The 20756-nt window shown below is 48.0% G+C and overlaps 1 protein-coding gene across 1 annotated transcript in view; it reads left to right on the top strand.

Annotated features, from left to right (window-relative positions):
* The window catches only part of LOC147125281 (sestrin-3-like), a 66689-nt gene extending 45933 nt beyond the window's left edge, over nt 1-20756 (top strand). Inside the window, exons 4-10 of the mRNA XM_086000536.1 lie at nt 5478-5660; nt 8860-9099; nt 10350-10500; nt 11211-11329; nt 12252-12442; nt 13224-13368; nt 18714-20756. Coding sequence (XP_085856662.1) covers nt 5478-5660; nt 8860-9099; nt 10350-10500; nt 11211-11329; nt 12252-12442; nt 13224-13368; nt 18714-18803 — 1119 coding nt within the window. The 3' untranslated portion in view covers nt 18804-20756. The remainder of the gene's footprint in view (nt 1-5477; nt 5661-8859; nt 9100-10349; nt 10501-11210; nt 11330-12251; nt 12443-13223; nt 13369-18713) is intronic.

Below are 20756 nucleotides of genomic sequence, written 5' to 3'. Positions count from 1 at the left end.
GGAACAGGCCGACCTGTGCAGCCTCTCAGTCACAGACCCGATTGGCCCGCGGGAACATCTGTGAAGGGAGCGGCGTGCCCTTTGTTGGAGGGTAGGAGTGAGGCTTAAGAAGGATTGGAGTGAGGTTTTATTAATAAATTGATTTGCTTTAATCTTCATTTTTTTTTTTGCTGTGTCGTATCTTATGTTTTCAACTTGTACCACTCAACAACAACAACTTGCATTTATATAGCGCCTCTAATGTAGTAAAACATTCCAAGGCGCTTCTCCGAAGCGTTAGAAAACAAAATTTTACACCGAGTCGCAGAAGGAGATATTAGGACAGGCGACCAAAGATTTGGTCAAAGAGGTAGTTTTTAAGGAGCGTCTTAAAATAGGAGAGCAAGGTGGAGAGACAGGGATGTTTAGGGAGGGGATTCGAGAGCCTGGGACCACGGCAGCTGAAGGGACGGCCACCAATCGTGGGTGAAGGAAATCGGGGGTGCTCAAAAGGCCATAATTGGAGCAACGCCGAGATCTCAGAGGGTTGTAGGGCTGGTAGAGGTTACAGAGATAGGGAGGGGTGAGGGCATGGAGGGATTTGAACACAAGGATGAGAATTTTTAATTTGAGGCATTCTCTAGGGCAGATGATAGTTGTGCTGCAGTAGAGAATTCTCACTGTGGTCAGTGTGACATTAGTGGAGTTTTCCGGACGGGTTGCCCACTGAAGTAATAGCACCGCTTTGTGATATTCTAGTCCTGACATGTATCCTCTACTGGTGGAGCTGGAGTACTGCGATAATCCAATACAACGAGGTGTACTTAAACAAATATGTCTTAAGCAAATAGCCTGCTTAAACGAATAAGGATCCCTACTTAAAAGCATTTCATAGGCCTCACATTGATTTCTTGGGTTCTTGTGCCTCTGTCTTGAGTCCCTGGAGGGTGGGATGCATTGCAAGCTACAGTGTCCCTTACCAACATCGCACTGAAATCATAACTTCTTCTCCCAGCCTTTATTCCAGCCTCAAGCTGTTTTGGGGAATTTTTGTCTATGCTATTCTCCTATAGCCTGCCTGATATATACCATTTCCAGGCCAGAAGGGGCTTTTTCTTCCTCCGGGGAAATCCCTGTCGCTTTTGGTCAATGTTTCAAATATTTTTATTGAAAGAGTGCTTACTGATTACATCAGAAATACTGACTGTGGTGGGTTAATGTAACAGTTTGAGGGAGCTGAATTAACGAGACTCAGTTGATGCTGAATTATCTCTGTTAGTGATTGTGGGGGAAGAATTTCTCTGTTCACTGTTTGTAGTGAAATTGTAAACAGGTGATCACTTCACTACAATTGGTGAATGTGGGCAGTCTTTCCCCATTTTCTGTAGCAGCTTCCTCTTTACGCTAACTTCACTAACTTCTCCCAACCAGCATTCTGAGTTGATGACTGCAATCCAGTTCCCTTGCAGTATTAGCCTCAATAACTCCTCTCAGCAGTGCCTTGCCTCAATGACTATCTCCACTGATGTTAACACAGCTCCTGCATCTCTCAAGCTCAATAGTTCCTGCCAGACAGCACCTCTGATCTTTTAAGTGCTCACTGCTTTTACAAAATACTCAAAAATTGAATGCAAAAAGATACTTATTATCCTCTGAAACTAATTATTTTTTAAAGAGGGGTCGCTTAGTGAGACTGCCTCTTTAAAACAAATAATTAATTTTTGATTAATTTTGGTTATGCATTAAAGGCGGAGAAACTCATGGGTGCCTAAATCCCAGGAGTTATTTGTTCTTCCTCGCGCCATGTCTTCCCTTGTATCACCATAATATAAAGTGGTGGCAGAGTATGGAGACCATTACCTGCTCTCAAGTGGAGTGAGCCCTTGATTGTTTCGTTCCCAAGTGACACGTGTTCACTGCTGTGTTTGAGAATTCAATTTTCCTCAAAATGTACTCCCTACCTATCCTGAGTTCAGTGACTCTTGCTGGAGTTCCATTCCATGGGTGCAAAGTAGTACTTTGATCAAGTGGTTAGCTGTTCTAGACAGTGGGAGGCTCAAGTGGTTGGTTGTTAAAGAAAGACTTGCATTTACATAGCGTCTTTCACAATCACCCGACGTCCCTAAGAGCTTTACAGCCAATGAAGTACTTTTTGAAGTGTAGTCACTGTTGTAATGTTCCAGACAGCGCGAGGCTCAGGTTGTTGGTTGTTCCAGACAGCGGGAGGCTCGGGTTGTTCCAGACAGCGGGAGGCTCGGGTTGTTCCAGACAGCGGGAGGCTCGGGTTGTTCCAGACAGCGGGAGGCTCGGGTTGTTCCAGACAGCGGGAGGCTCGGGTTGTTCCAGACAGCGGGAGGCTCGGGTTGTTCCAGACAGCGGGAGGCTCGGGTTGTTCCAGACAGCGGGAGGCTCGGGTTGCTCCAGACAGCGGGAGGCTCGGGTTGCTCCAGACAGCGGGAGGCTCGGGTTGCTCCAGACAGCGGGAGGCTCGGGTTGCTCCAGACAGCGGGAGGCTCGGGTTGCTCCAGACAGCGGGAGGCTCGGGTTGCTCCAGACAGCGGGAGGCTCGGGTTGCTCCAGACAGCGGGAGGCTCGGGTTGCTCCAGACAGCGGGAGGCTCGGGTTGCTCCAGACAGCGGGAGGCTCGGGTTGCTCCAGACAGCGGGAGGCTCGGGTTGCTCCAGACAGCGGGAGGCTCGGGTTGCTCCAGACAGCGGGAGGCTCGGGTTGCTCCAGACAGCGGGAGGCTCGGGTTGCTCCAGACAGCGGGAGGCTCGGGTTGCTCCAGACAGCGGGAGGCTCGGGTTGCTCCAGACAGCGGGAGGCTCGGGTTGCTCCAGACAGCGGGAGGCTCGGGTTGCTCCAGACAGCGGGAGGCTCGGGTTGCTCCAGACAGCGGGAGGCTCGGGTTGCTCCAGACAGCGGGAGGCTCGGGTTGCTCCAGACAGCGGGAGGCTCGGGTTGCTCCAGACAGCGGGAGGCTCGGGTTGCTCCAGACAGCGGGAGGCTCGGGTTGCTCCAGACAGCGGGAGGCTCGGGTTGCTCCAGACAGCGGGAGGCTCGGGTTGCTCCAGACAGCGGGAGGCTCGGGTTGCTCCAGACAGCGGGAGGCTCGGGTTGCTCCAGACAGCGGGAGGCTCGGGTTGCTCCAGACAGCGGGAGGCTCGGGTTGCTCCAGACAGCGGGAGGCTCGGGTTGCTCCAGACAGCGGGAGGCTCGGGTTGTTGGTTGTTCCAGACAGCGGGAGGCTCGGGTTGTTGGTTGTTCCAGACAGCGGGAGGCTCGGGTTGTTGGTTGCTCCAGACAGCGGGAGGCTCGGGTTGCTCCAGACAGCGGGAGGCTCGGGTTGCTCCAGACAGCGGGAGGCTCGGGTTGCTCCAGACAGCGGGAGGCTCGGGTTGTTGGTTGTTCCAGACAGCGGGAGGCTCGGGTTGTTGGTTGTTCCAGACAGCGGGAGGCTCGGGTTGTTGGTTGCTCCAGACAGCGGGAGGCTCGGGTTGCTCCAGACAGCGGGAGGCTCGGGTTGCTCCAGACAGCGGGAGGCTCGGGTTGCTCCAGACAGCGGGAGGCTCGGGTTGTTGGTTGCTCCAGACAGCGGGAGGCTCGGGTTGCTCCAGACAGCGGGAGGCTCGGGTTGCTCCAGACAGCGGGAGGCTCGGGTTGTTGGTTGCTCCAGACAGCGGGAGGCTCGGGTTGCTCCAGACAGCGGGAGGCTCGGGTTGTTGGTTGTTCCAGACAGCGGGAGGCTCGGGTTGTTGGTTGTTCCAGACAGCGGGAGGCTCGGGTTGTTGGTTGCTCCAGACAGCGGGAGGCTCGGGTTGCTCCAGACAGCGGGAGGCTCGGGTTGCTCCAGACAGCGGGAGGCTCGGGTTGCTCCAGACAGCGGGAGGCTCGGGTTGTTGGTTGCTCCAGACAGCGGGAGGCTCGGGTTGCTCCAGACAGCGGGAGGCTCGGGTTGTTGGTTGTTCCAGACAGCGGGAGGCTCGGGTTGTTGGTTGTTCCAGACAGCGGGAGGCTCGGGTTGTTGGTTGTTCCAGACAGCGGGAGGCTCGGGTTGTTGGTTGTTCCAGACAGCGGGAGGCTCGGGTTGTTGGTTGTTCCAGACAGCGGGAGGCTCGGGTTGTTGGTTGTTCCAGACAGCGGGAGGCTCGGGTTGTTGGTTGTTCCAGACAGCGGGAGGCTCGGGTTGTTGGTTGTTCCAGACAGCGGGAGGCTCGGGTTGTTGGTTGTTCCAGACAGCGGGAGGCTCGGGTTGTTGGTTGTTCCAGACAGCGGGAGGCTCGGGTTGTTGGTTGTTCCAGACAGCGGGAGGCTCAGGCTGTTGGTTGTTCCAGACAGCGGGAGGCTCAGGTTGTTGGTTGTTCCAGACAGCGGGAGGCTCGGGTTGCTCCAGACAGCGGGAGGCTCAGGTTGTTGGTTGTTCCAGACAGCGGGAGGCTCAGGTTGTTGGTTGTTCCAGACAGCGGGAGGCTCAGGTTGTTGGTTGTTCCAGACAGCGGGAGGCTCAGGTTGTTGGTTGTTCCAGACAGCGGGAGGCTCGGGTTGTTGGTTGTTCCAGACAGCGGGAGGCTCGGGTTGCTCCAGACAGCGGGAGGCTCAGGTTGTTGGTTGTTCCAGACAGCGGGAGGCTCAGGTTGTTGGTTGTTCCAGACAGCGGGAGGCTCGGGTTGCTCCAGACAGCGGGAGGCTCAGGTTGTTGGTTGTTCCAGACAGCGGGAGGCTCAGGTTGTTGGTTGTTCCAGACAGCGGGAGGCTCAGGTTGTTGGTTGTTCCAGACAGCGGGAGGCTCAGGTTGTTGGTTGTTCCAGACAGCGGGAGGCTCAGGTTGTTGGTTGTTCCAGACAGCGGGAGGCTCAGGTTGTTGGTTGTTCCAGACAGTGGGAGGCTCGGGTTGTTGGTTGTTCCAGACAGCGGGAGGCTCGGGTTGTTGGTTGTTCCAGACATCGGGAGGCTCGGGTCGCTCCAGACAGCGGGAGGCTCAGGTTGTTGGTTGTTCCAGACAGCGGGAGGCTCAGGTTGTTGGTTGTTCCAGACAGCGGGAGGCTCAGGTTGTTGGTTGTTCCAGACAGCGGGAGGCTCGGGTCGCTCCAGACATTGGGACGCTATTCCCTCCTGGATGCATCACAGCTGAGCCTGATCCTGCCTTCAACCATCACTGACACACATGTGCTTTCCAGCAAGAGTTACTGGATAGTGCTTGGGAGTGGAAACCCTGGCTGATTTCCCTCCTCCATTCCCCCCCCCCCCCCCCCACCCCTCCCCTCACAGGGCAGGGGCACTGAGGCCAATTCTAGCACCCTTACCATCACCCCTGCTGAGACCAGCTAACTCAGCACAGACAAGGGATCAAACATGGAAGCTGCCTGGTCCCTTCGCCTCAGTGACACAAAATGTGGTGCCTTTACCCACTGAGGAGGTTTGTTTAATTTACTGTTCCTTCAGGACCTGGATATTAAACTTTTTTTGTTAAACTTTCTCTCTCTTCCTCCCCTTCCTAGGCGGCAGCCCGACACCAGTCCTCTTACTTGGTGGAAGTTCACGTTAATCAGTTTTTGCAGGTGGGCGGTGACCCACAGTGGCTGCAGGGGCTCGACTGTATCCCTCAGAGGCTGAGGAACCTCAATGAGATCAACAAGATCCTGGCACATAGGCCCTGGCTCATCACCAAGCAACACATTGAGGTGAGATTCGTCCTTCTGGGCACATTCCATCTGGGCTTAGGCCGATGCTGAGCCACCCATCAACCACATCCTACATGATCGGATTTCCCCATGATGTGATCATTTTGATGCAAATAAACAGATAAACTTAAATGGGAAGGCAGTTATAAGCAATTGTTATTTCTATGAAAAAGGTAGTTCAATTGCTGCGTTTGTGTATCCCAGATCCAATTTTGTTCTGTTTTCATAGAATGATACAGCACAGAAGGAAGCCATTTGGCCTGTGCCTGTGCCGGCTCTTTGAAAGAACTATCCAATTAGACCCACTCCCCTGCTCTTTCCCCATAGCCTGGCAAATTTTTCCTTTTCAGGTATTTATCCAATTCCCTTTTGAAAGTTACTATTGAATCTGCTTCCACCGCCCTTTCAGGCAGCGCATTCCAGATCAGATAAGAAATCAGTTGAAGATAAGAAATAATAAGGGAAAGAAGTCACTGGTGGGAGTAGTCTATAGGCCCCCCTAACAGTAGCTACACTGTAGGATAGAGTATAAATCATGAAATAATAGGGACTTGTAAGAAAGGTACCGCAATAATCGTGGGCAATTTTAATCTTCATATAGATTGGACAAATCAAATTGGCAGAGGTAGCCTTGAGGATGAGTTCATAGAGTGTATTTAGGACAGTTTCTTAGAACAATATGTTATGGAAGCAACCAGGGAACAGGCTATTTTAGATCTGGTAATGTGTAATGAGGCAGGATTAATTAATGATCTCATTGTAAAGGATCCTCTAGGGAAGAGTGATCATAGCATGATAGAATTTCACATTCAGTTTGAGGGTGAGAAACTTGGGTCTGAAACTAGTGTCTTAAACTTAAATAAAGGCAATTACGAAGGTATGAAGACAGAGTTGGCTAAAGTGGACTGGGAAAATAGATTAAAAGGTAAGACAGTAGATAAGCAGTGGCAGACTTTTACAGAGATATTTCATAACTCTCAACAGAGATATATTCCAGTGAGAAAGATGGACTCTAGTAGAAAGATGAACCATCCGTGGCTAACTAAGGAAGTTGAGGGTATCAAATTGAAAGAAAAGGCATACAATGTAGTGAAGAGTAGTGGTAGGCCAGAAGATTGGGAATATTCTAGAAACTTGCAAAGGATGACTAAAAAATAATAAAGAGGGAGAAAACAGATTGAGAGTAAACCAGCAAGAAATATAAAAACAGACAGTAAGAGCTTCTACAGGTATATAAAAAGGGAGAGTAGCTAAAGTAAATGTTGGTCCCTTAGAGGATGAGACTGGGGAATTAATAATGGGAAACAAGGAAATGGCAAGACTTTGAACAAATATTTTGTATCTGTCTTCATGGTAAAAGACACTAAAAGCATCCCAATAATAGTGGAAGATCAAGGGGCAAAAGGGAGGGAGGAACTTAAAACAATGACTATCACTAGAGAAAATGTACTAGGCAAACTAATGGAACTAAAGGCTGACAAGTCCCCTGGACCTGATGGCCTGCATCCTAGGGCATTAAAAGAAGTGGCTGCAGAGATAGTGGATGCATTGGTTGTAATCTTCCAAAATTCCCTAGATTCTGGAAATGCCCCAGTGGATTGGAAAACCGCAAATGTAATGCCCCTATTCTAGAAAGGAGAGAGACAGAAAGCAGGAAACTATAGGCCAGTTAGCCTAACATCTGTCATTGGGAAAATGCTGGATCCATTATTAAGGATGTAGTAGCGGGACATGTTAGAAAATCATAATACAATCAAACAGCGTCAACATGGTTTTATGAAAGGGAAATCATGTTTGACAAATTTATTAGAGTACTTTGAGGATGTAACGAGCAGGTTGGATAAAGGGGAACCAATGGATGTGGTGTATTTGGATTTCCTAAAGGCATTCGATAAGCTGCCACATAAAAGGTTACTGCACAAGACAAAGAGCTCATGGTGTTGGGGGCAATATATTAGCATGGATAGAGGATTGGCTAACTAATAGAAAACAGAGAGTCGGGATAAATGGGTCATTTTCAGGTTGGCAAACTGCAACTAGTGTGGTGCCACAGGGATCAGTGCTGGGGCCTCAACTATTTACAATCAATATTAAGGACTTGGATGAAGGGACCGAGTGTACTGTAGCCAAATTTGCTGACGATACAAAGATAGGTGAGAAAGCAAGGGGGCTGGAATATAAAAGTAGGGAAGTCTTGCTACAACTGTACAGGGCGTTGGTGAGACCACACCTAGAGTACTGCGTACAGTTTTGGTCTCCTTATTTAAGGAGGGATATTCTTGCATTGGAGGCAGCTCAGAGAAGGTTCACTAGGTTGATTCTGGAGATGAGGGGCTTGTCTTATGAGGAAAGGTTGAGCAGGTTGGGCCGATACTCAGTGGAGTTTAGAAGAATGAGAGGTGATCTTATTGAAACATATAAGATTCTGAGGGGGCTTGACAGGGTAGGTGCTGAGAGGATGTTTCCCCTCGTGGGGGAATCTAGAACTAGGGGGCATAGTTTCAGAATAAGGGGTCACCCATTTAAGACGGAGATGAGGAGGAATTTCTTCTGAGAGTCGTGAATCTTTGGAATTCTCTACCCCAGAGAACTGTGGAAGCTGAGTCATTGAATATATTTAAGGCTGAGATAGACAGATATTTGAACTACAGGGGAGTCAATGGTTATGGGGAGTAGGCAGAAAAGTGGATTTGAGGCCATGATCAGATCAGCCATGATCTTCTTGAATGGCGGAGCAGGCTCGAGGGGCCGAATGGCCGACTCCCGCTCCTATTTCTTACGTTCTTATCACAACAACTCGCTGTGTAAAACAATTCTCTTACTCTCCTCCCTGGTTCTTTTGCCAATTATCTTAAATGTGTGTCCTCTAGATACCGACTCTCCTGCCAGTGGAAACAGTTTCTCTTTATTTACTCTATCAAAACCCCCTCATGGATAAGTAGGGAGCAGTAGCCAAATATTTCTCCACAGAGCAAATCTGAAGAAAATCTATTCCCTGGCAGCTCTTGCCTGGCTCCTTGTGGTCAGTTCAGAGCAACATTAGCAGAGGCATGGAAGTAGGTTCAACCCCACTACACCTCATCTGCGAAGAACGAACAGAAAAATAAGTGATGAAATAAATAAAGCGGGGAGGGACAAAAAATCAAATCCAATTTTTTTCACCACATTTTTTAATATTCTGAATTTTCCATCCACCTAGAACCTGCTGAAAATTGGAGAGCACTGTTGGTCACTGGCAGAGCTGGTACACGGGGTCGTGCTGCTGGCTCACTACCACTCGCTGGCGAGTTTTGTTTTTGGCTGTGGGTTAAGTGCTGAGGGAGGACACGAGGGCGGCCATGTCCTAAGGCCATCGTCGATTAATAACCAGTGCTCCAGCGACACGACGAACGGGAATGGCAACATCCCGGACCCCTCACTGGCGCATCGCAGGCGAAGGGTAAGCAACAGGTGGTTTGGTGGAGGGGTGGGGTGGGAAGGCTCGGAGGGGTAATGTTATGTCGTACAGAGAGCTGCAGTACTGGTTAACTTTGTACAGGAAGATTCTCTGATCGGGCAGTGAATTGCTGTTTTTAGCAGAGAGCCTATTTCGGAAGCAGTTCTACTGAACGGTCCTTTCGGAAGCAGCCCTGCATTTTCGGGGCGATGTTTGATTAAATCACTCTATTTGAGTTGGGGGTGGTTTTTACCAATAATGTTTCACAGGACCACATGGCTGCTGCCAGCCTGACTGGATAGGTTCACCTCCTCCCACTTATTGGCAGAACATTTTTTTTTACCTTTTTTAAAATATGGATTTACATTCATTGGTGTGTCCATATGCAGTCTTTTGTAAATGTAGATGCCTGGTAGCAGTAATCACAAACAAAACCATTGCACTACTGTCTTCTGAAAGCACTGGCTGCTGCTGAAGTACAGTTCCTCTGGTACCACATCCAAGTAGCCATTGGTCGTGCAGGAGCCTAGACAATGAGTTTCAGAAGGCTGTTCAACTGCAGTTGGGCGTCACAGCTGAGCCCAATCTTGTCCTCATCCAACATTCAAGCACGGATACTTTCCTGCACAAGTCACCAGACTACAATCAGTTTGATGCCGTGGCTGTCTTATCCACTCCTTAGCCTTGTGGTGCTAGGGCCTATTGTAGCATTCCACTATCCTGGCTAAGATCAGCTAACGCCACACCAACCATGAATCAGCCTTTACTTTCCTGGTCTCTCTGGCTCAGTTCCGCACTGCATTTGCCCACTAAGCCGTTGGGAAAACGGTCGTCCCTTCAAGTCTTCCGCTGTGCTTCTGACTGTGTTGCTGTCCTCTTTACATAGGAGCTGGCCCACTCTCGTCAGTTGAAAAGGCTAGTGGCTGAGATTGAATCTACACAATCAGTGGAACAGTCCAGGGGAGGAACATAAATTGGCTAGTTGGGGGTGAAATACTTTGTGTCCAGGCTTTGGTAGGCCCTGGACTTGGCTGCATGTGTAGATCAACACCATACTTCAGTGGGAGGTGATGAAAAGTTGTGGCCTTGCTTTGTCAAGGTGTGAGGGAGAAGAGTTGGATCCTGAATGTCCAAACCTTGCTGCATAAGAAGGAGGTGGATGATTCTGGGTAGGTATGAATCAAGTCTTGTGTTCTTGGGGGACAGCCTATGAAAGACCAGTGCTGAGTGATTTTTATTTCCATTTCTTCCAGTCAGTGGATTATTCCAGTGATTCCGAATGTTTGGCAGAGAGGATGCAGAAATTCCAGGCAGAGAAAGAGAATGAGGAGGAGATGCTGCGGGAAGAAATTTGGATTGGATTGGAGACAGAAAAAGACACAAGTCCACCACCAGTGACCAAGGGTAAGCAAGATTCCCACCAATTGGCTTTTTATTTATATTCTCTCTATCAATCCCAGCACATGCACTTTTTGTGAGGTCTTTTTAATTGCATGTCAAGCAGATAGACAAATACCCTCTCCTAGGCCTATTCCCGTGCTGCTCTTAAAACACCACATGGACACCTGTGAGATGATTATTCTGTTTCAGAATATTTATTTCATTCCCTTTGTCTTTATTTCACCCTGCCAATAATTAGTTTCCTTTCTCTGGAGTATGTCTACCTGCTGCGAACTTTCGCCAGGAAGTTAAGGCTACCCTCTTTGATATCTGCATGCCCTACACATTTAGTGCTAACGTGAAACGATCGGTAGTGAGATGAAAAAGCAGCTTGGAGCACCAGTGTATCGCAACATGGAATGGTGGCATCTGCATTCGATCTCTGTGACCATTCTCGGAGGAGAGGAGGGGAAATCCGATGGAGAGTCATTGCTGGGCTGCTCCAGCATGTCATGTCATGTCCAAGTGGTCAGCACAAGCGCAGCACAGGCAAAGGCCTTGGAGCAGGTCACCCTGTTGATCGCTTGCAGAATTGGTGAGACCAGAACAGGGGTTAAAAATAGGGAACAAGAACCCTCGAACAGAGAACCAAAGTGGGATAAGAGGGAGAAGATTTTTCCTTTGCGATACCTTTTAATCTCCTCTCTCTGACATCTTACACTTTGATTACACAGCTCCGGAAGATAAACCTGTCACAATTCCTGACTTGTCCTGTTACATAGAAGACCCTGAGTTTGGTTACCCAGAGTTTGCCCGAAGAAGTGGAGAGCAGCTGCCTGTTTTCCGAGCTCAGGTATAATCTCTGCCGTAGAATGTTCAGCTGTGGCAAAGGATGCTTGTACCCCACCATGACATTAAGGCTGTGGGTACCCTTATTTGAAACTTGAAATTAAGGCAGACTCGCAGCATAGGGATCTATAGATGAACTTAAAAAATGGATGTGGGGGTGGGGGGTGGGAGGAGAGAGTCCTACATTCCAGGCTTAACACTGAGGTTGACTTAGACAGCCTCTGCTCCAGGATTGTAATTAAGACTGATTTACAATGTTGTGAAGGAGGAGTGAAAGCTAAATATCAAATTTGACACTGAAGTTAACTTAGTCCGTTCCTTTGCTTACTTGCATCCTGTTCTCTGCTTGCTGCCCTTCTTCTAATGAACAACAAGAGCTGACATTCTGGGCTGGGCTCTGAGGCTGATTCGTGCAATAGGGTGGTCACTGGATTCAAGCGCTAGGACTGAGGCGAATTTGCAAGGAGCCTCGATTTCAAGCTTGGTATTAAGGTTGACTTAAACCGTGGGTACAGGTGATTGGTTTGATACTAATGATTTGTATAATAAAGGAGAGGACCCCGTGTTCTAACCTTGACTCTTTAGTTGGCTTATACAAAGGGAACCTAAATTCTGAGGTTGATGTACAGGCTGACATGGACAAAGAGGGAAGGAGCTATTATTCCAATACTGACCAGGGACGGGTCCATGCATAAGGGCCACGATGCATAAATCATCAATGCTTATAAACTGAACTTACAGTGCAGATTTGACACAGAGGGTTGATTTGTACAATGAAGTAGCGTATTTAAAGGCCAGTGATGTGGACAATGAAAAGTAACCGATCTCCTTCCCTTCTTTGTCTCTCTCCCCACCCCTCCCAACTGTTTGTCTACTGGCCACTGTTAGTGTTGAAAGATTGACTGCAATTGCTAATTCCTCTACAGGACTATTCCTGGGAAGACCATGGGTTCTCGCTAGTGAACCGGCTGTATTCAGACATTGGCCACCTCCTGGATGAGAAGTTCCGCACTGTGTACAGTCTAAAGAATGGCACCATGGCCAAACAGCGGGGCTGTGACTTCTCGGTGCTCAAGAGGGGCATTTGGAACTACATCCACTGCATGTTTGGTATTAGGTAACTTTGACTGTCATTTTCACAACACTGTTTTCAACAAAAGGGTGTAGAAAACTCTCAGATGGAGTGGAGACAACAACAACAAATGCATTTATATAGCGCCTTTAACGTAGTAAAATGTCCCAAGGTGCTTCACAGGAGCGTTATAAAATAAAATTTGACACCGAGCCACAAGGATAAATTAGGGCAGGTGACCAAAAGCTTGGTCAAAGAGGTAGGTTTTAAGGAGCGTCTTAAAGGAGGAAAGAGAGGTAGCAAGGCGGAGAGGTTTAGGCCGGGAATTCCAGAGCTTAGGGCCTAGGCAACAGAAGGCACGGCTACCAATGGTTGAGCGATTATAATCAGGGATGCTCAAGAGGGCAGAATTAGAGGAGCACAGATAACTCCGGGGGTTGTGGGGCTGAAGGAGATTACAGAGATAGGGAGGGGCGAGGCCATGGAGGGATTTGAAAACAAGGATGAGAATTTTAAAATGGAGGTGTTGCTTAACCGGGAGCGAGCACAGGGGTGATGGGTGAATGAGACTTGGTGCGAGTTAGGACATGGACATCAGAGTTTTGGATGACCTTAAGTTTACGGAGGGTAGAACGTGGGAGGCTGGCCAGGAGTGCATTGGAATAGTCAAGTCTAGAGGTCACAAAGGCATGGATGAGGGTTTCAGCAGCGGATGAGCTGAGGCAAGGGCGGAGACGGGCGATGTTATAAATCCATTTACACAGATGCACTGGAGATTGTTCACTGTATTCACTGAAAAGGTTTTTTTCCCTGTTTCAATTGACAGGTACGATGATTATGATTATGGCGAGGTGAATCATTTCTTGGAGAGGAATCTGAAGGTTTACTTGAAGACTGTGACTTGCTACCCGGAAAAAACAAAGCCTCAGATGTTTGAGAGGTACTGGAGGCAGTTTAAATATTCAGAAAAGGTGAGTGCTATTCCAGAAAAACACTGGCAACAAAACCCAACTGAGCCAAAATAAAGGAAATTATTAAAGTAATTATTAATAACTCATTAAAGCTGACAGCTACATATATTGCTGCATAAAGTTTATTACAATATTAGCACAGCATGTTTCACCTCCACCACTGTGTGTACAAGTGGCTGTGAGCATGCACCATGTGTGTTCACAAGCACTATTCCCTTGGTGTATGATTGTGCACACTTCCTGTGAGTATGTCTGTGCATGTGCACTATTCCGCTAATGTGTGCACATGTACACATTTTAAAAATTCATTCTTGGGATGTGGGCGTCACTGAAAAGGCCGCATTTATTGCCCATCCATAGTTGCCCTGAGAAGGTGGGGGATGGGTTTGATATAACTGAGTGGCTTGCTAGACCACTTCCGAGGGCAGTTAAGAGTCAACCTATCGGCCAGAAAATCCAACAGCACCATGGTCACTTTTACTGATGCCAGCTTTTTATTTACTGATTTTCTTTTAATTCAAATTCTTAAACTACCATGGTGGGAGTTGAATTCACACCCTAATTGGATTATTAGTCCAGGCCTTTGGATTACTAGTCCAGTAACATAACCACTATGCTACCGTACCCTTCTCTATGCACTATTCTCCACATGTATGTCTATGTACACATGCATATGAATTACTCCCCTAGTGTATATGTATGCATGCATGTACATATGAACTATTCTCCTGGTGTGAATGCATGTGCACATGTACAGTTCCCCTGCTGGGACGAGTGTGTGTGTGTACATATGCATATACGGTGTCAGCCTTGGTGCAGAGGGGGCGCTGTTGCCTCTGGATCAGAAGGTTGTGGGTTAAAACCCCACTCCAATGATTTGAGCACATAATCGAGGCTGACTCTTCAGTACAGTACTGAGGGAGTGCAGCATTATCAGAGGTGCCATCTTTCAGATAAGATGTAAAACCGAGGCCGTGTCTACCTTCAGATGGTCATAAAACATCCCATGTCACTATTCGAAGAGGAGCCAGGGAGCTCTCCCCGTGTCCTGGCCAACATTTATTCCTCAACCAACATCACTTTAAAAACAGCGATTTACTTGTACTTCTTGCAATCTAGTATACGGTATTCGCTGCTCATGATGCGGTCTCCTCTACACTGGGGAGACCAAATGCAGATTGGGTGACCGCTTTGCGGAACACCTCCGTTCAGTCCGTAAGGGTGACCCCGAGCTTCCGGTCGCCTGTCATTTCGATTCACCGTTCCATTCCCACTCGGACCTCACCGTCTGCGGCCTCTTACACTGTTCCAATGAAGCTCAATGTAAGCTCGAGGAACAGCACCTCATCTTTCAATAAGGCACTTTATAGCCTTCTGGATTCAACATCGAGTTTAACAATTTCAGACCATAACCCCTGTCCCTATCTTTTTTTTCATTTTGTTTTTCTCTCGCTTATATCATCTGTCGATCATTTTGCCATTGCCATTGACTCTTAACTGCCCTCCGAAATGGCCTAGCAAGTCACTCTGTTGTAAATAACCGCTACAAAACAAAGAGAATGAAACCGGACGGACCACCCGGCATCGACCTCGGCACCGGCTACGGACACGGCAACGGCACACCCAGCCCAGTCGCCCCTGCAAAGTCCTCCTCACCAACATCTGGGGACTTGTGCCAAAATTGGGAGAGCTGTCCCACAGACTAGTCAAGCAGCAGCCTGACAGAATCATACTCACAGAATCATACCTTTCAGCCAATGTCCCAAACTCCTCCATCACCATCCCTGGGTATCTCCTGTCCCACCGGCAGGACAGATCCACCAGGGGTGGTGGCATACTGGTATACAGTCGGGAAGGGGTGGCCCTGGGAGGCCTCAACATTGATTCCGGACCTCATGAAGTCTCATGGCTTCAGGTCAAGCATGGGCAAGGAAACCTCCTGCTGATTACCACCTACCGCCCTCCCTCAGCTGATGAATCAGTACTCCTCCATGTTGAACACCACTTGGAAGAAGCACTGAGAGTAGCAAGGGCACAGAATGTACTCTGGGTGGGGGACTTCAATGTCCATCACCAAGAGTGGCTCAGTAACACCGCTACTGACCAAGCTGGCCGAGTCCTGAAGGACATAACTGCCAATCTGGGCCTGCGACAGGTGGTGAGAGAACCAACATGAGGGAAAAACCTACTTGACCTCGTCCTCGCCAATCTACCTGTCGCAGATGCATCTGTCCATGACAGCATTGGTAGCAGTGACCACCGCACAGTCATTGTGGAGACGAAGTCCCGTCTTCGCACTGAGAACACCCTCCATCGTGTTGTGTGGCACTATCACCGTGCTAAATGGGATAGATTCAGAACAGATCTAGCAGCTCAAAACTGGGCATCCATGAGGCACTGTGGGCCATCAGCAGCAGCAGAATTGTACTCCACCGCAATCTGTAAGCTCATGGCCTGGCATATCCCTCACTCTACCATTACCACCAGGCCAGGGGACCAACCCTGGTTCAATAAGGAGTGTAGAAGAGCATGCCAGGAGCAGCACCAGGCGTACCTAAAAATGTGGTGCCAACCTGGGGAAGCTGCAACACAAGACTACATGCATGCTAAAAAGCGGAAGCAGCATGCTATAGACAGGGCTAAGCAATCCCACAGTCAACAGATCAGCTCAAAGCTCTGCAGTCCTGCCACATCCAGTCGTAAATGGTGGTGGACCATTAAACAACTAACGGGAGGAGGAGACTCCAAGAATATCCCCATCCTCAATGATGGTGGAGCCCAGCACGTGAGTGCAAAAGACAAGGCTGAAGCGTTTGCAACCATCTTCAGCCAGAAGTGCCGAGTGGATGATCCATATGGGCCTACTCCCGAGATCCCCACCATCACAGAAGCCAGTCTTCAGCCAATTCGATTCACTCCACGTGATACCAAGAAATGGCTGAGCGCACTGGATACAGCAAAGGCTATGGGCCCCGACAACATATCGGCTATCGTGCTGAAGACTTGTGCTCCAGAACTAGCCGCGCCTCTAGCCAAGCTGTTCCAGTACAGCTACAACACTGGCATCTATCCGACAATGTGGAAAACTGCCCAGGTATGTCCTGTCCACAAAAAGCAGGACAAATCCAACCCGGCCAATTACCGCCCCATCAGTCTACTCTCAATCATCAGCAAAGTGATGGAAGGTGTAATCGACAGTGCTATCAAGCGGCACTTACTCACCAATAATCTGCTCACTGATGCCCAGTTTGGGTTCTGCCAAGACCACTCGGCTCCTGACCTCATTACAGCCTTGGTCCAAACATGGACAAAGGAGTTGAATTCCAGCGGTGAGGTGAGAGTGACTGCCCTTGACAACAAGGCAGCATTTGACCAAGTATGACATCAAGGAGCTCTAGTAAAACTGAAGTCAGTGGGAATCAGGGGAAAAACACTCCACTGGCTGGAGTCATACCGAGCACAAAGGAAGATGTTTGTGGTGGTTGAAGGTCAATCATCACAGCCCCAGGTCATCACTGCAGGAGTTCCTCAGGGCAGTGTCCTAGGCCCAACCATCTTCAGCTGCTTCATCAATGACCTTCCCTCCAACATAAGGTCAGAAATGGGGATGTTCGCTGATGACTGCACAGTGTTCAGCGCCACTCACAACTCCTCAGATAATGAAGCAGTCCATGCCCGCATGCAGCAAGACCTGGACGACGTTCAGTGGACTAAGTGGCAGGTAACATTCATGCCAGGCAATGACTGTCTCCAACAAGCAAGTGTCTAACCACCTCCCCATGACATTCAATGGCATTACCATCGCCGATTTCCCCATCATCAATATCCTGGGGGTCACCATTGACCAGAAACTTAACTGGACCAGCCACATAAATACTTTGGCAACAAGAGGAGCAGGCCAGAGGCTGGGTATTCTGCAGTGAGTGTCTCACCTCCTGACTCCCCAAGGCCTTTCCACCATCTACAAGGCACAAGGCAGGAGTGTGATGGAATACTCTCCACTTGCCTGGATGAGTGCAGCTCCAACAACGCGCAAGAAGCTTGACACCATCCAGGACAAAGCAGCCCGCTTGATTGACACCCCATCCACCACCTTAAACATTCACTCCCTCCACCACCGCTGTACCGTGGCTGCAGTGTGTACCATCTACAAGATGCACTGCAGCAACTCGCCAAGGCTTCTTCGGCAGCACCTCCCAAACCCGCGGCCTCTTCCACCTAGAAGGACAAGGGCAGCAGGCGCATGGGAACACCACCACCTCCAAGTCACACACCATCCTGACTTAGAAGTGTATCGCCGATCCTTCATCGTCGCTGGGTCAAAATCCTGGAACTCCCTACCTAACAGTAGGAGTGGGAGTACCATCACCACACAGACTGCAGCGGTTCAAGAAGGCGGCTCACCACCACCTTCTCGAGGGCAACTAGGGATGGGCAATAAATGCTGGCCTTGCCAGTGACGCCCAGATCCCATAAGCGAATAAAAAAAAAAAATTAAAAAAATTGTCGCATTCCTTCGTATTTACTAGATCCCCCAATTTGGTGTTGTCCGCAAATTTAGAAATTGTACTTCCGCTTCCCGAGTCCAAATCGTTAAATGTAAATTGTGAACAGCAATGCTCCCAGCACCAATCCTTGTGGAACACGATTTCCCACTTTTTGCTGATTCTGATCGAAGTGCATGATTTCATGCAGAACACTAGCCCATGACTTTTTGCAGCCTGAGTAGCAGACTAGTATTACTCTAGTATTAATTACTAGGCTTAACTGTTTGTGGCGCGTTTAATCGGCAATTAATGTAAAAATCCAGCAAGTTCTTAAAAATAATGGGGCAGCAAAGGGCGAGACGCTGTTTGTGCGAAGCAAGTTCTGGAGATTCGCAAGTGACGGCGTATCTCTTCATCCCTCGAACTTGCTGGCTGAAATTAATAATGGCATGCATCGTTGGCATGCATCGTTCACACGCTGTTATTTTTTTCAGCAAGTTCCAACCCAATAACTATGACTAAGTGATAAACAGAAAACTGTGGAAATACTCAACATCAGAAACGAAAATAGGTTAATGGTTTGGAGGGGGGTGCGGGTGGTACAATTCAGCAGAACCCTATCCGTTCTACTGAACGGTCCTTTCTGAACCGTTACCCTGGTTTTCCCTTTCAGCTGCTGACTGCCCTGCTGTACATTTGCAACATTTTCTGTTTTTACTTTCAACTTCCAGGGTTTGCGACTTTTCTTTGCATTTCAATAAGTGACCCCTTTTGATTTCTGTCTGTGTTTGCGTATTACTGAAAAGAGCGGGACTTGCACTGTATTTACACTTCTCTGCCTCTCTCTCCGGTTACTAGGTTCGTGTGAATCTGTTGGTCCTGGAAGCTCGGATGCAGGCAGAGCTTCTCTATGCACTGCATGCAATAACCCACTACATGATCTCTTAAGAAGATCATAAAGAAGGATCTCCTCACCTGCGGAGGACTTTTAAAAAAAAAAAAAGACTGGACTTACGCTTAAAGACTTGAACGTCTTCTTGGATGGAGGCATCGCAGGGCAGCTGGTACTATGTCGCAGTGTCTGCGGCAGTTAATGTGCAATTATTGACTGACACAATCGAGCATTGTGACTGTGTACAGAGAGTGATGTAACTTCACAAAAGTGTTTCATGCCTCAACTCCCAAGTATTCACTTGAGGATCTTCAATCTCTCTACAAGTTTTCAGAAGTCAAAAGGCTATCGCATCAGTGGTTTGCGTGACTACCATCAACGTACAGAATATTTTCAAGCCTTGATGTTGGGACAGATGAGCCCCCTTTTTTTTGGAAAAGAAAGACTTATTTTTGCTATGAATAGTAATAACAGATAATATGTTTGACACGTGTTGAGTCTGTTTCATATTGGAATGGCGTTTCCAAATCCTTGCCATATTACTTTTGGTTTTATGACTTATCCAAAGCCTTGTGTGTGTGTGTGTGTGTGTGTGTGTGTTCGGGGGGGGCGGGAGAGGGGGAGAGGTTAACTGTGCCAATGAGCTGTGAATTTAGTAAATCTCGGGTGACTGAATAAGGGAAGAGAGGAAGGACAGTGAGCCATTGGGACTCAACATTTCTTGAGCTTGCCCAGAAAAGGCACTACTAATGAATCATGTGAATTTTCTTCCCTACCCTAGTCAGTGGTTAAAGAAGGATGCACTGCCATAATGCGGTGTGCCAACTGAGCATGGTTGACTTACTTAATCCTACTGAACAGTCAATGACAGGATCCTCATTATGTTGGCCAATGTTAAAATGGGTTCTGAAGCCAAATCTACACAAGTCAACATTAACGACTTAAGCTGTTGATTAGTCCAGTGGTCTCCAACCCTTCAAATATTTTGAGGCAGTTTTGGGCCTCCTTACCTGAAGTGTTCTCATACCCTTTGCATGTGCAGTTAGTTGGTTGACAGCACTGCATGTCTGTGCTTTTGCAGTTCAAAAAAAAAGCACCTCTTGGGTCTCAGACAGGTTCTTGATCTTGGTATGAGTATGGATTGGATCCATTGGATTGGTCACCCTAACTTAACTGGAGTTGGATCACTGTTGAACTGTATTTTATTTAATTTTTTTTTACATTCTATCCAGTAACAGTGTTACATTACAGGAAGAAATGGGAAATCAAAAAGATAACCCTACCTAAAAAGTGTATATCACCAGTAATTGGCTTGTACAACAATTGCATCTGTAGCTGGTGCTCACTGTGCATGTAATATGGTCCTTGCCACTACAACCAACAGAAGGACAACCATCATTTTCCATTTACTGTCAGACAGTGAAACATGGAGGACGCCAGGACCTTGTGGGAGTACTAGTGGTATCAAACTGCAATTGGTAGTAGACTCCAGATCAAGCCTGGCTTCTCTGCTTGTTACCATGCAACCAACCACACCCCTCCCCAATTAAAAAAAAAAAAATTGTTGGTGCTGGTCTATCACTAGGTATAACCAGTTTAAAAATACTAAAATAACACTTTTTTTTCTTCCTTTTTAGCGGTATAAATGTGACTGTAAAAAGTTTTTTTAATTAAAAAAAAAAAAAAGAATATATTGTAAATGGACACCATTTTGGAACAAATGGTCCTGTGGCTAATCATGTGTGGAACAAAGATAGTCTTGCTATGGTCGCGATCTGGATCATCACCTTCATCGTGATTAGAATCCTTTTACATGATGTGTTCTAATTGTGCAATATGTTTACGTGGAGACTATTTGGTTTAGCGATCGACTCTCGTTCCAAAATGGAGTAGCATTCAGTCATCAATCTCACAAGCCTCGTGTTCGTTCATACATAGGCTTTTCTGTTCTTTTAAGGATTTTCTTACAAATCCAAGAATAAAGAAAAGTTCAGAGCTATTGCAACATA

This window comes from Somniosus microcephalus, chromosome 1 (assembly GCF_052327205.1).
Source record: "Somniosus microcephalus isolate GS21.2 chromosome 1, FLI_Smic_1.0, whole genome shotgun sequence".
Lineage (NCBI taxonomy): Eukaryota > Metazoa > Chordata > Chondrichthyes > Squaliformes > Somniosidae > Somniosus > Somniosus microcephalus.
This window is presented reverse-complemented; position numbering and strand designations above follow the sequence as displayed.